This window comes from Capra hircus, chromosome 6 (assembly GCF_001704415.2).
Source record: "Capra hircus breed San Clemente chromosome 6, ASM170441v1, whole genome shotgun sequence".
Lineage (NCBI taxonomy): Eukaryota > Metazoa > Chordata > Mammalia > Artiodactyla > Bovidae > Capra > Capra hircus.
The window spans coordinates 17,800,537-17,816,225 of record NC_030813.1 but is presented as its reverse complement, the minus strand read 5'-3'; the positions used below and the strand labels follow the sequence as shown (position 1 = coordinate 17,816,225).

At 44.9% G+C, this 15,689-nt stretch overlaps 1 protein-coding gene across 2 annotated transcripts in view; it reads right to left on the bottom strand.

Annotated features, from left to right (window-relative positions):
• Nucleotides 1-13,834, bottom strand: part of PAPSS1 (3'-phosphoadenosine 5'-phosphosulfate synthase 1) — a 113,699-nt gene extending 99,865 nt beyond the window's left edge. Inside the window, exon 1 of one of the 2 annotated variants that reach the window (XM_005681330.3) lies at nt 13,525-13,834. In XM_005681330.3, the coding sequence (XP_005681387.2) occupies nt 13,525-13,584 (60 nt within the window). In that variant the 5' untranslated portion in view covers nt 13,585-13,834. Of the gene's footprint in view, nt 1-13,090; nt 13,439-13,524 lie in introns of those variants that run through there. The other variant, XM_018049236.1, reaches the window with a different exon arrangement.

Sequence of the window (15,689 nt, the reverse complement as noted above, 5' to 3'; positions counted from 1 at the left end):
CAAATTTTTTTCTTCTTAAACAAAAAGGGTATAAAATTACATAGGCTTCAAAGGATCTTTATAGACATTTCTCCAAAGAATAAACACAAATGGCAAATAAGCATGTTAAAAGATACTCAACCACATTAGCCATCCAAGAAGTAAAAATCAAAACCACAATGAGATACCACTACACACCCACCAGGACGGCTATCATCAAAAAGACAGGCAAGGGGGCTTCCCTGATGGCTCAGTGGTAAAGAATCCACCTGTCAATGCAGGAGTCACAGGTTCGATCCCTGGTCCAGGAAGATCCCACGTGCTGCAGAGCAACTAAGCCCGTGCGCCACAAATACTGAAGCCTGTGTGCCTTAGAGCCTGTGCTCGGCAACAAGAGAAGTCACTGCAATGAGAAGCCCGTGCACTGCAATGAAGAACAGCCCCAGTTCACCACAACTAGAAAAAAGCCCGAACAGCAACGAAGATGCAGCACAGTCAAAAACAAATACGTAAAATAAAAATTATTTTTTAAAAGACAGGCAATAACAAGTGCTAGTGAAGATACGGGGAAACCGGAATCCACATACATTCGCTGACGGAAATGTACAGCCACTTTGGAAAAAAGCAGTTCTACAAAATATTGCATATAATCACCAAATGATTCCCACTCCTAGATTTATACTCACGAAACGTGAACACACGTCCACATGAAACTTGTACACATATGCTCTAACAGCATGAGTCACAAAAGCCAATGGGTCAAACAACCCAACTGTGCATCACAGTAATTAAACAAAATGCTTTTTTTTAATTGTATGGTATATCCATACAAAGAAATATTATTTGCTAATAAAAAGGAATGAAGTACCAATACATCCTACAATATGGACAAACCTCAAAAACATTATACCAAGTGAAAGATGCTGGTAACAAAAGCCACATATTGCGTAATTCCATTTGTTAATATGTGAACCATCCAGAACAGGAAAATTTAGAGGGAAAGAAAGTAGATTAGTGACAGCCTCAGACTGGGATGTTAAGTGCCTTCTAATGGGAATGGGGTTCTTTTCTAGGGTGATTAAAATGCTCTAAAATTGACTGTGCCAATGGTTGCACAACTCTGTAAATACACTAAACAATGTGTATTTACAAATCGTACATTTTAAGTGGGTAAACTATGGTAGGCAAATTTATCTCAATAAAGTTGTTTTCTAAAATTGAAAAAAATGAATCATATAGGTTCTATGTTGCCCTCCCATGGAGCAAAAACATAATCATAGGGTCTTTCCAACAAGTTATGCCTTTGTAAAATAAGTGTCAGCATTCTTTTAATTGGGTGTTTGTATCTGATACTTTGTGTAGCTCTTTTTCAACACAGTTTTATTCATCATTCATTCAAAGATATTTACTGAATGCACACTACATGCCTGATATTCTTCTAGGTTCTGATGAAAATACCTATAAAATCACTGTCCTCCTGAGGCCTTTCTAATCCTCCCTGTCAAGGCAGGAGTTCTCAAAGCCTGGTCCTTAGCCAGCAGCTTTGGCATCTCCTGGAATATGCTGGTAAAGAATCCACCTGCCAATGCAAGAGACATAGGTTCGATCTCTAGGTCTGGACTATCCCCTAGAGGAGGAAATGGCAACTCATTCCAGAATTTTTGCCTGGAAAATTCCATGGACAGTGGAGTCTGACAGGCTACAGTCCATGGGATCGCAAAGAGTCGGACGCCACTGAGTGACTGAGCAAGCACGCATGGGAAGTGCCAGAAATGCAAATTATCAGAACCGATCCCAGGCAAACTAAGTCAGAAACTTTGGGATGAAGCCCAGCGATCTGCGTTCTAAAGCCTTCAAGGGACTCCAATGCCAATTCAAGTTTGAGAACCCACCGGAAAAACAGAGGAGGGAAAATACACCAAGATAAATATGGAAATTATGTAAGTCAGAAATAGCATCAAACAGGAGGGGAACGTAAATAAAGCCAAAAATGAGAAGTATCAGAGGAAGGGTGATGTGTAGACACGGCAGCCAAGGAAGGCTTCGGCCAGAATAAGGCACTGAAGGTCTCTGAGGACCTCTGAAGGAAGTCCCTCCCAGACAGGGAACAGCAAGCGCAGAGAAAGGCGGGAAGCAACGGGCAGCTCCAGAATGACTGCTGGGCAGCCGGAACAAGGCATCTGCAGGCAGCAGTCAGTCATTTAAAGCCAGAAGCTCCAGAATGACTGCTGGGCAGCCGGAACAAGACATCTGCAGGCAGCAGTCATTCATTTAAAGCCAGAAGCTCCAGAATGACTGCTGGGCAGCCGGAACAAGGCATCTGCAGACAGCAGTCAGTCATTCATTTAAAGCCAGAGCAGTGGCCATAACTGTGCTTCCACAGCCACACGAGTGGCTCAGGTTGACGCATGAAACAGTCAGAGATGGATTCAACCTTGACCCAGAGGTCACCAACACAGGGAACAAACACCCTCCCAGGTATACACACATGGACTTCGAAAAGGGACTATTTTTCCATCGAGATCTTCAACTTCCAGATGTATTCTTATCTAAAACTGGCTAGCCTAAAGAAGTGCCAGAGGTTCGGAATCTTTCACCTCCCTGCGCAATTGCCGGGGCCTGCAGGAGAAAGCATCTCTGTCCATCTGCCTCTTACTATCACCCATTGCCCTTGGGAGCGGGCAAAGGGACCTCAGGAGCCAAAAGGACCCCTCCCCGACTAACCATCCCATTAACAGATGTACTTCCAATAATCAGGAAGAATGCTAATAGGAAGTCTCCCATTTCATGTCCATTAAACTGAGGAGGCAGGCCTAACTTTCCGGCTCTGCATTTCCAGGATTCTAAAGAAAACACGGGGTATCAGACACAGACATCTGCATCTCTTGGTAAGCAATGGCACCTCTTTGTGGAAGTGTCCAGTTTCAGCTCCCAGCCAGGCAGCCTGGGAGGAGACAGAAGCTGAGTCTGCTGAAAGGGGACACGACAGGAATGGGGGGTACCAGGAGGGTGCTACACACGTTAGCTGTCTACACTTGCAGAACCTGTTCCACTTGGTCATTTGGTGTGGGGATGTTTTTCCAAGTTACTTTGCTTTAGGGCAAGAAGAAACATGTATCTAATGAATTTTAATTCATTTTGGCACCATAAAACACCTTCTGCTTTTCTTTTTAAACTGAGTAGAATGTAAAAAAAAACCTGAGAAGCTATAAACTGCAGAGGATATGGTTGACAGAAGATATACGATAAAAGATTGTTTTAATCACTAGGAAAGTATGCTCCCTCCAGGCCTCTCGCCTCCTACGTTTCAAAAAATTCTGGCAGCCAATATGGCAGTCTGGGTACAAGGAGGCTTACTGTTTATGGACGTTGGATATTTTTCATATTAAAAAACAAAACTTTCAAAAAGATTTGGCATAATCTTCTAATTCCCAGTTTTTCGGAATAAACCAAAGAACATTTTTAAAATCTATTCAAATTGCAAGATGGTAGGTATATGCCTGAATTTTACTAAAAATCTAAAGGCCACTTCTGTATGTAATCTAGGGCCTCTTCTTTTCCTTTTCCGTTCCACTCTAGCCAAATCCTGCCTGTAATTCTGCTGGGGAAACTTGACATTAGTGACTAAGGGCCAGGAGTGAGTTATTTCCTTCCAACTCTCCACTTCTGTTCTCAGATCTTCAACGGCCTAGTTTCTAGCCACAGAACAGCAAAGTCAGGCTTATTCTTTCCTAACAGTCTGGGTGGTTTGAAGTAATATTTGGCTTGGTGCATATACCGCCAGGCAGTCACTGTAACATTTACTGCCCATAGGATTCCTTTGTTGTTTTATACTTTTAGGGGTCTCTTTGCATATAGTTTTTACTTTCTCGAGAGAGTTGGTTGGTCAAGCAGTATGAGTTACAGATGCTTCGCGTTTTTCACAACCCCCAACCTCTTTTCTTGAGCCTAGTCTGCACTCAGTAAAAGTCAGATATAAGGCATTTAAAGTGTGATTTGTGTTCTCTGTATAACTTGCAAATGAACTGATAACTGACATTCACAAGTTTTAAGAACAGCAGGACTGGGACAATTCATTTCAAGCGAACTCCTTCTCTTTCTTTGACTGGGACTAAATGACTCGATTGGGACTAAATGACTACCAGTCTTATCACCAGGCTAATGTCAGGTGGCCTTTCATGTTTGTGGCATACACCTTCTACGCCTGCTGCTGCTGTCCTCAACAGCCACACAACTGACCCTGTGCCCCTTTTCTGACCCACCTTAATTTGCCATGAACAGAGGAGCCTGGCAGAGCTACAGTCCATGAAACAGGAGAAGAATTTTACCAACTAAAACAACAACAAAGCAACAACTTCCACGTGGGATGTTTTGTTATTCTATCCACCTCCCTAAGGAACAAACTAACTTCTCCTGTGATGATATTTAGAGAATTTCAAGGTTTGTGAGTTTATTCTGATTTTATGAGGATCTCTGCATTTTTAAGTTGCATTTGCAAAGGCACAAAGCATATACCAAATAACAGGAGTTAATTCTAGACTTTAAAAATCTATCACACATCCCACCATCCATCTTAAACTGACTGCCAAACTGCGTATTCCTCAAAAGGGAATACCTGAAAAAGCCCCAGGCACATTTACATCCCAATTTACAGTGAATAAACCAGAGAGATGGTAGAGTACCATGTAGACAAACTGATGAGTACAATGAGGAAAAAGCTTTAGTTCAGAGAGTTACTGATGACTAAAACTAATCTTTTGAACATTAACAAGCCAAACACAAACAGCAAAAGCTCATACGTTCCTAGAGAAACAACTGGTAAAGGCTACACTTAAAACCTTGCTGTCTCAAAGCATGGTGCACAGCAAAACTGGCAGAGAGCTGGCTGCTCAACAGAAAGTGACTCTCTGGCCATATCCCGGATCTCCTGAATCAGAGCTAAGAAACTGGCATGTTTATCTGATCACTGATTGTCACACATGCACTCTGCATGTACATTATGGCTTGCCAACTATTCTGTTTTACATATTAAAGAACATTTAAATATTGACTTAATGGATATTTTTTAATGGAATGGTGCTTGCTAAGGCCGCTGCTGCTAAGTCGCTTCAGTCGTGTCCAACTCTGTGTGACCCCATAGATGGCAGCCCACCAGGCTCCTCTGTCCCTGGGATTCTCCAAGCAAGAACACTGGAATGGGTTGCCATTTCCTTCTCTAATGCACGAAAGTGAAAAGTGAAAGTGAAGTCACTCAGCCGTGTCCAACTCTTAGCAACCCCATGGACTGCAGCCTACCAGGCTCCTGCGTCCATGGGGTTTTCCAAACAAGAGTACTGGAGTGGGGTGCCATTGCCTTCTCCGGGAATGGCCCTTGGGTGACCTCTAATTGGGAAGCCCAGGCATAAAAGATTCCTGAAAAACAGAAATTACCTATCTGAGATTACCTATCTGTTCATTCATTCATTATTTGTTGATTGATCCCTCCTAGATATGGGAGAAAAATGATCAAGAACATTTCAGGGAAGGAGAGAAACAATAAACAGATAAAGAAACCTTTATACTGTGACAGGCCCTGCCTCCCATCACAGTGACAGTGGGGCATTCCCTACATACACGAAGAGGATTTAGAGGCTGGGCAGCCAAAAATATACTAATGTCTACCTCAAACCAGCTAAGAGAAAATCTGTGCGTGAATGTTCACAGGAGCATTATTCATACCAACTACAGTAGAAGAAACTCAAATGTTCATCTGCTAATGAAGGGTTAAGCAAAATGTGATACATCTGTAAAACATACCACTATATAATCACATAAAGGAACAAAGTATCCACACAGGCTACACTAGATGAACCTTGAAAACCTTAAGAGAAGGCAATGGCAACCCACTCCAGTACTCTTGCCTGGAAAACCCCATGGACAGAGGAGCCTGGTGAGCTGCAGTCCATGGGGTCATGAAGAGTCAGACACGACTGAAGCGACTTAGCAGCAGTAGCAGCAGCAAGTTAAAGAAGTCAGACACTAAAGGCGATATATTGTTATGATTTCATTCAGAGAAAAGTCTAGAACAGGGAAATCCAGGGACAAAAAAGTAGATTATTGGTTGTCAGGGGATAGAGAGGGGGAAAGGAAAAAGGAGGATGAGTGCTAATGGCTACAGGGTTTCCTGTGGGGGTGATGAAAATATTCTAAAACTAGATATTGGTTAGTGATGGCTGTAAAACTGTGAATATACTACAAAGCAATGAGCTGAACTCTTAAAACACATGAGAGAGAAAGGGAGGGCAAGGATGAAAGCATCAAAGAAACTAGAGAGAAGAACAATGGCTGCAGTCATCTCACTGTATTTCTATATAGTATCCGATCTTTCCACTATTTTTATCCAGTTAAAACATACTTAGTAGAGAACTGTGTCCTTGGGAAAGGAAATTTCATAGAGAAAATTACCACTTAGGCGAATGCCAAAAACAGAAACAAACAAAAGATACAGCCTCTTCATGTGAACTAATTATTTAGTAATACATTTCAAAACAATTCAGTGGTGGATTGCATGGTTTTGCTGTCAGTGTGCTACAGGTAATTGACTCATCTCAGAGCAAAAGACAGGAACATCCAGGCAGGTGGATGAAAAAATGCTAGTATCAACTGGACTTTGTTTCAAATGGCTAGTTTCGCATTTCGGAGTTACATAATTTACTTCCCCTTTTTCTTACTCAACGCATAGAAAAGGGTTTCTCAACTTCAGCATTAATGACTTTTGGACCCTGGCACTGGTGACAAGTCTTTGTTGAGGGGGCTGTTCTGTGCACTGTAGAATTTTTTTAGCAGCATCTCTGGCCTCTGCCCAACACATGTCAGAAGCAACTCTGTCCACACAGACACATAAATTTAACAATAAAAAATATCTCCAGATATTACCAAACACCCCCTAGCAGGTGGCGAATCTTCACCTGGTTGAGAATCACTGAAGAAGAAAACTACTTCTTAAAGGTCAATATAACAGAACCAAGCTGGGGAAGCTTATTTCACATTCCAACTTTAGAGAAGTCACTGTGTTAAGGGGAGGCTAACTGACAGCTGGGTACCCTGCGAGAGCCAGAACAGCAGAACTGCCCAAAACCATGATTCCAAAGTTGCCACCATCTCTCGAAATTTCCTTCTCCAAGGAAGAAAGTAACAACAAATACACAAATAAGTAGGGAAAAATGTCAGTAGCCATCCCAGAGTTATTATCTAGACCTGCCCTAACCATAGAACTTTCTGAGATGATAAAAATGTTCTATACTGCATGGTCCAAAACAGTGGCCACGAGCTTCCTATGAAAATGTAGTGCTTGAAACACAGAATTTTTCATTTTAACTAAATTTAAGTTGCCACAGGTGACTAGTGGCTACCATGCTGGACACTGCAGATCCAGATCCTGCCATTCTTCCTGTTCTCGTGGTCAGTCAACAATGGGGCACACTCTTGGCAGAAGTCCAGCTTTCTTTCTCCTTTAGGCAACCTTTCCAGCAGCGGCTCCCTAACTTCCGGCTCAGTACCTGCCCCTGCCTTCAGCCAGGCCCATGCTCTGGAGGCGGAATATATGGCTTTTCAGATGTCAGACTGTTCCACTTTTCTATCACCTCAGTCTTCCTTCAAATCCAGAATGAGCTGTTGGCCTTCTACGAAAGGCTTTGAACAGTATGAGGGACACACTGTTTGTTCAGAGAAGGAGAACTGATAAAAGGGAAAGGTATCTCATTCACTTATTTGCTTTTTTATTATTAACTCTCTCCGAGGTAGAATGCAATATCCATGCGAGCCGGGCCCTGTCTGTCTTTTTATGACTGCATCTCCAGCACCTGGGACAAAGGCATACACCAACCAGGTGTTAAATATAAGATGACTTAATAAATAAAAACACCCTGCATTTAATGCCTTAAATAAATAAGAATGCCCATTTAAAGCACCAGCTATAGAGCTTTAAATATATTAACTGATTTAAACCTTGCTATAACCCTACGAGGTATGCACTGTTAGCTCCATTACAAGGTATGTTTTATTATCCACACTGTTACATTTGAAGACATTGAGACACACAGGAGTTAGGTAACATGCCCAAGATTACATAGGTAGTAAGTGACAAAACTGTAATTTTAATCCTACCCTATATGGAGCTTACTCTCTTATTCAAGCTGATTCAAGCTGTGCTAGGTTACTAGTAAATTATCTAAGCCTTTTAATATCAGAAGTACCCTAGCTAACTCTGTACCCTAACCTTTATCCCATATGAGCAGAAGCTCAGTGTACACACGAAACCTCTATAACGAAATATGATTACATGGTAACAGCAGAGTGCAATGTAATAGGGAGGTGCAGAAACAATTCATCCTACACACTAGAGAGTGGGGGCACAGGAGGGCCACACTGTTTTGGTAAAAGCGTCTGAGGCTCTGAAGATTTCCACAGATGATAAAGGTCAACAGGCATCCGGGCAGAAGGAAAAGCTTGTGTAAAACCCTGAGAACGTAAGGTATAGAAAGAAAACTGACGCTGGACATATGGAGTTATAGGACTCTGGGGAGAGGAGGAGAGAGGGGACTGGAACGGCAAACCAGAATGAGACTGCATGTGCTAGATGGATCTCACACTCACCTGCGGGTAGCAAGGGTCCAACTCCACCATAAAGCAGGTTCAGACAAAGGATCTGGGCCAACTGAGTCTACAAAATGGGTGAGTGACACCTGGGTCTCAACCGAGGGCCAACTAACACACACTTTGAAGTGTTTTCCAAAGGCAGATGAAAACCAGTCCCAACGGAGAAAGGTTAAGGCAGATGGAGAATGATATCCATTACATCTGATGTTTTGTCAGACTGAGGTAAGAGGAGGCTAACAGGGCTCTCTGTATTTTTTATTTTCTTTACTATTTTTGTAGGTACATGAAGATACCGCCCTTCTCTCTAAATTCTCTAACTCAAATTTAACCAGCAAACCTTTATTTCCAACCTTCACCTAACTCGATTCCTACTGGCTATCTACATGTTCCTATGGAGGTTTTAAAATGTGGTTAGTCTAAACTGAGATGTGTGCTGAGTGTAAAAAATACATTTATGCATATTTCTTAATAATTCTGTATTGATTATGACAGTACTGAACTCATTTTTATACTGAGATGACAGTACTTTAGCTATGGGGTTCCCTGATGGCTCAGTGGTAAAGAACCTGTCTGCCAATGAAGGAGAAGCACGTTCAATCCCTGGGTCAGCAAGATTCCCTGGAGAAAGAAATGTCAACCCACTCCAGTATTCTTGCCAGGAAAATCCCATGGACAAAGGAACCTGGCAGGTTACAGTCCATGTGGTTGCAAAGAATTGGACAAAATGGAGCAACCAAGCACACACATAGCCTTGTTCTACAGACTATCTCTACTAAGAATGCCTGTCCCTTACAGAAAGTGAAGTCGCTCAGTCATGTCCGACTCTTAGCGACCCCATGGACTGCAGCCCACCAGGCTCCTCCGTCTATGGCATTTTCCAGGCAAGAGTACTGGAGTGGCTTGCCATTTCCTTCTCCAGGGGATCTTCCTGATCCAGGGATCGAACCCGGGTCTCCCACATTATAGGCAGATGGTTTACGTCTGAGCCACCAGGGAAGACCTGCAGCATGCTTAATACTGGTTCCACCTCTTACAACCTCTATGATATCTGTGCCTCAGCTTCTTCATCAATAAAATGGAGACACTAACTGGTATTTTCTGGGGCTCCAAAATCACTGCAGATAGTGACTGCAGCCATGAAATTAAAAGACACCTGCTTCTTGGAAGAAAAGCTGTGACAAAGCTAGACAGCATATTAAAAAAGCCGAGATAAGACTTTGCCAACAAAGGTCCATATAGTCAAAGCTATGGTTTTTCCAGAAGTCATGTACAGATGTGAGAGTTGGACCATAAAGAAGGCTGAACACTGAAGAATTGATGCTTTTGAACTATGGTGTTGGAGAAGACTCTTGAGAGTCCCTTGGACAGCAAGGAGATCAAACCAGTCAATCCTAAAGGAAATCAACCCTGAATATACATTGGAAGGACTGATGCTGAAGCTCCAATACTTTGGTCACCTGATGCGAAGAGCCTACTCATTGGAAAAGACTCTGATGCTGGGAAAGATTGAAGGGAGAAGGAGAAGGTGGTGGCAGAGGATGAGACGGTTGAACAGCATCACCGATTCAAGAGACATCAATGAGTTTGAGCAAACTCTGGGAGATGGTGAAGGACAGGGAAGCTTGGAGTGCTGCAGTTCATGGAGTCGCAAAGAGTCAGATACGACTGAGTGACTGAACAATTGGAATAAGGAGGATAACTGCAACAATAAGAGCTAACACACATAACACTAAGGCAGTGGGCTACCAGACACATAATGCTTTATGCCAGACATTGTCCTAAGCATTTTTCACACATTAACTCCTTTAATTTTCACAATATCCCTGTGAGACTATCACTTGCACTTTATAGAGGAGCAAAATAGAGGCACAGAAATTAAGTGACTAGCCACAGGTTACACAATGAGTAAACCGTGAAACCCAGGATCAAATCCAGGCAGTCAGTTCCAGGATCCTTGCTTTAAACCACTGTCTCTCATGATACTCACCTCAAAAATGTTACAAAAAAGCAGTAAGTTAATTTACCAAATAATGTGAAACTGTCTCCAGCAAACAGTAAAATTTCCTCAGTGTTTATCATCACCATCCAGCCCTGAATCCATTTCCCAAATCCCCTGCATGCCACATCTATTCTCCCCAGCTCCCAGGGCGAAATCATCTTTCAACACCTCCCCGTCTTTCATCCCCTAACTCTGGGCAGTCCCTCATAACTCTTCCTAGAATGCTGTTAAGGCAGCTATTCTGTTTGCCACCACCGCATTAGCCCAGCTCCAGATGCACCCCCTCACGCCTGGATGAGTTAACAGCAATAACAAGAGAAACACATGAACCAACGCAGAGGCATGCTTCAAACCTATTAATTCATTTAAACCTCACTATAACCCTGTTTCGGAGGAGGCGATGGCGCCCCACTCCAGCACTCTTGCCTGGAAAATCCCATGGACCGAGGAGCCTGGTAAGCTGCTGTCCATGGGGTCGCTAAGAGTCGGACACGCCCGGGCAACCTCACTTTCACTTTTCACTTTCACGCATCACAGAAGGAAATGGCAACCCACTCCAGTGTTCTTGCCTGGAGAATCCCAGGGACGGGGGAGCCTGGTGGGCTGCCGTCTAAGGGATCGCACAGAGGCGGACACGACTGAAGCGACTCAGCAGCAGCAGCAGCAGCAGCAGCATAACCCTGTCTGTTCGCCAGGACTTCTACATGTGGGCTCTAACAGCATCTAATTTCTTCAGCAGACCAGTCCCTCTGGAATACCAATTTCATCATGTGTTGGGAACTTGAAAGATATGTGCATCCTCTACACACGAGGCCATCAGTTGATGTATATGAGAGGGAAAGATGATGGGTGTTCCCTATTGGGGCAAAGAAAGATTTACAAGGCCCTGAAAATTAAACATTCTAGCTTCATCAAAAATCTCTCACAGAATCCAGTCTCAACTCAGCAGCCAAACATTAACAACTATATAGCCTAGCCCCAGACTGCTTATTCAATCTTCTCTCCACAGGTCTCTTCATTGTTCCTGGAGTAAATAACAAGTATTATTATTATTTATAGTAATTATAATAATATTACAATAAACAATATAAATTATTTTTGTTCCCAGACCTTATTCATACAGCTTCCCTCTACCTCAAAAACCTAAGCACACTTCTCCACCAAAGTTAAAGTTGCTCAGTTCTGTCCAACTCTTTGCAACCCCATGGACTGTCTGCCAGGCTCCTGTATCCATGAAATGGGTGTGTAGTCATTCCCTTCTCCGGGGGATCTTCCTAACCCAGGTCTCCATCACTGCAGGGGCATTACCATCTGAGCCACCAGGGAAGGCCTCTCTTCCATAAATCCTCTCCAAAACATCCAGACTAAACTAATCTCTCCTCTAAATTGTGATAAAATAACTGGGCCTGTAATGATATATTCATCATCCAGCAAATGCCAACTACAACCCCAACCAGGCCATGACCAGCTAGAAGGCAAGCTGCGAGTCCCTCATTTCTCATCTTCTCTGAGGGCTTCTACAAAGTACATGCACTTTTTGGCAAGTGGAACAGTAAATGAGTTACAGACGGTGTAGCTGAAATGACCTGTGAATACTCTAATTTAACCAACCCTTTGTCCCTAACCAGGAAATACCTCAGAGTAACAGGAGCAATATCAATAATTGCATAGCAGTGGTATCACTGACCTTTCCAAATCATTACCTTCTTTACTCCTCAAAACTGTCTAGAGAAGTACAGGCTATTACATCTTTAAGTCAGCTGAGGTTTAAAGAAGTCGAGTGTTTTCACTCAGGATCAAACAACTACTAAATGGCAAAGTTGGAACCAGAGACCAGACTGGTAGTCAGGGCTCCTTCTCAATGTTCTAATTCATCTTTTATCTCCTTCTCCCTCCTTATCACCTAAAGGAAGAGTGAAGTAACTTAAAAGGAGAAAGGAATCGGGTGAGAATCCTTGGTAACCTCAGAAATGGTAAATTAATGACTTGAAATGAACACTTGTCTGAAATGGCTTTTTTTCCCTTCGATTCACCAAGGGTAATGATGACTTACAAGGCTGCATTTAAACCTCATGATCTTGCTGTACTGTGGAAAAAAATTTCCATCCAGACTCAAAACCAAGGCCTTTCCGGCCTCCAGAGTAGGACACCACCTCCCCCACCCTACTCCCACCTCACTTACAAAAGCTTAGCTAAAGGCAGTTGCTTAGCAAGAATAATTAAGGAAGGAAGCAATCTTCTGAGGACACAACACTTCCCCATCAAAGCCAACTCGCAGTCCTTGCTAAACGTTATAAACCATTAGTTTCCCCCTACATTTTAGTTTCCACGTTATTTGTTAAATATTCCAGTTTAACACCGAGTCACAAAGAACCTCAGTTCAGGGCAGTCTCAACTCATGAATGGCCACATTGTTGGGTACTCTCCCTTCATGTTGTAAGTCAGAAATGGAAAGACATGGAGATGGACCCAAACCTGGGCTAACTGCACTGGCAGAGCCAAGAAAAATCAGGAATGCACCAAAGGCGCCGGCCTCCGCTTCCTCTGCAGACCTTCAGGCCACTGGAAGGGATGCGGGCAGCTTCCCCTCGCCGGAGGTTTCAGCAGCCGCCAGCTCACTCCCGAAAGATAGTCCTCTAGGTCTCATCCGAGCCGTGGAGCTGAAGAAGCGGGCGTTCTTCCCACTGGCCGTGGTTCCGACTGCCTGCAGAGCCCAGCCCGAGACCCCCGCCCCAGCAACGCCACGCCACGCCACCGGGCACCACCCACCGCCCCTGCTGGAAGGCGCCGCGGCCTCGGGTACCCTCCCGGCTTCTCCAAGCAGGATGCAGAAGGAGCGGACAGTGGCTCCAAATGGATCTGCAGCTGGAGCCTCTCAGAGCCTCCTCCGCACATCTGCTTCGACTCACCCAGTTCTGCGCGTTATTGCTCAATTTGACTTTCTTGCACAGGCTACCGGGGACCTCCATGGCTACACAGCGCGCGCGGGTGCCGGGATTCTCAGCGCCGGGATTCTCAGCGCCGGGAGCGAAGCCACAGGACCTGAGGCCGGCGGGGGCGGGGCGGGAAGGCGGGGCCTCCTCGCGACGAGGCTGGCGCGCGCTGTCGTACGCACGCGCTCGTGCTCGTGGCTCTGACTGCGCGCCGCGTCGGCCGCGCCTCCGAAATGGGTCCGGGGCAGAGGTGTGTGGGGTGGAGCGACCAGAGGCAGGAGTTGGGGGCGGGCTTCAGGGCGCGCACCGACGCGAGCGCGCACGACGCTCCTCCCCTTCTGAGAAGGGGCGGAGCCTGAGAAGGTAGTCGTGGAACTTCCCCGGTCCCTCCTCGGCTCGCACCTTGCGCTGCGCATGCGTGGAGGCTGGACCGCCCCCCACCCCCCCCCCGCTCCACCCCCGGTCCAAAGCCTCCACCTAGAGACAAGATACCAGCCTCCCTGCTCTTGGTGGGTGTGACTCCCTGCTGCTGTTTACTAGAAAGAAGACGTTGACGTGACCTCCCGCTCCTGTCTTTTCCTCCACAAGCCCGGTCACCAGTTTCCTATCTTCCAAATCTGTGCTCATCTCGGTTTGGGCACATATAAAAAGGAATTTTCCAGCATCTCAAAGAGAAGATTGAACAGCTTATTGTCCACACATTCCCCTTCGTTTTGAAATTCTGCCCAACAATTAAAAAAAAAAGTCAATACACCATCAGTAGTTAACATCTCTTCTGGTTTTAGCGGTTATCTGCCAGGTGCCTCTGTCCCCACTAGAAGACATCTCTTGAGAAGATTTCTGTCAGGTACTTCTCACCGGCTAAGTCAAAAAGGGGCATGTATTTTATTAGTTTCTCATGAAATCCTTAGAGGAATGAAATCCAGGCTGAGGGAGAGCCCTTGGTTACCACTCAGTAGAATGCCCATCTGTAGAGGACATTTTCAAACTCACCTGAGAATTCAGTGGCTGCTTCACCTGAGGATGGGCTGGGGATGGAGGGAGCTTCCTCTGGGAGTTATCTTCCTTTCCACGTCGGAGGACAGAGGAGCCTGGCGGGCTACAGTCCCTGGGGTCGCAAGAGTCGAACTCGACTTAACGACTAAACCACCACTCTCAGAGCATTTCCGTAGCTGTTTGCAACGCTTCCCGATAACCCAGTGCTTTCCGCTACACGCGCATACCAACCACTAAGACGTTACTCCCTCTTTGTTGGAGGACAAAAGGAAATGAAAAATGCCCACCAAACTGAGAAGGTATCTTGCAACTGAAAAAAAATGAGACAGGCAGCTCCATGTAGTCAGTGAAAGTGAAAGTCGCTCAGTCCTGTCCGACTGTTTGCAACCCCATGAACTGTAGCCCACCAGGCTCTTCTATCCATGGAATTCTCCAGGCCAAGAATACTGGAGTGGGTTGCCATTCCCTTCTCCAGGGTATCTTCCTGACCCAGGGATGGAACTCGGGTTTCGAGCTCTGCAGGCAGATTCTTTACAGTCTGAGTCACCAGGGAAGTTCATGTAATCAACGGATTTGTTTATTATTCAGTAACTTACAGGATGGGATCAGAAGGACTATGATCCAGAGGCATTTGCAGTTTCACTGCATATGCTGCTGAGGGGCCATTGGGGAAGTTTTATAGCTAGCCAAGGGAATGGGAGTAGTGCTTAGAAACAGGAAGTGCATTCCTAAGTCAAGATTTATAGACGGCTAACTAGTCTCCTGGGTTCTGGGAAAATGTCAGCAAAGGTCTTAATCATTTTTCAGGGACTAAAGTTTCCCTGGTGGCTCAAACGGTACCATTGCCTAGAAAATCCCATGGACAGAGGAGCCTGGTAGGCTACAGTCCATGGGGTCGCAAAGAGTCAAACACGACTGAGTGACTTCATTCATTCATTCAAGATAGCATAGAGGCCACTGGGTGCTGAAGTGAAAGTGTTAGTCGCTCGGTTGTGTCCAACTCTTTGGAACCCCATGGACTGCAGTCCACCAGGTTCCTCTGTCCATGGGATTCTCCAAGCAAGAATACTGGAGTTGGTTGCCATTCCCTTCTCTAGGGGATCTTCCTGACCCAGGATCGAACCCGAGTTTTCTGCATTGCAGGC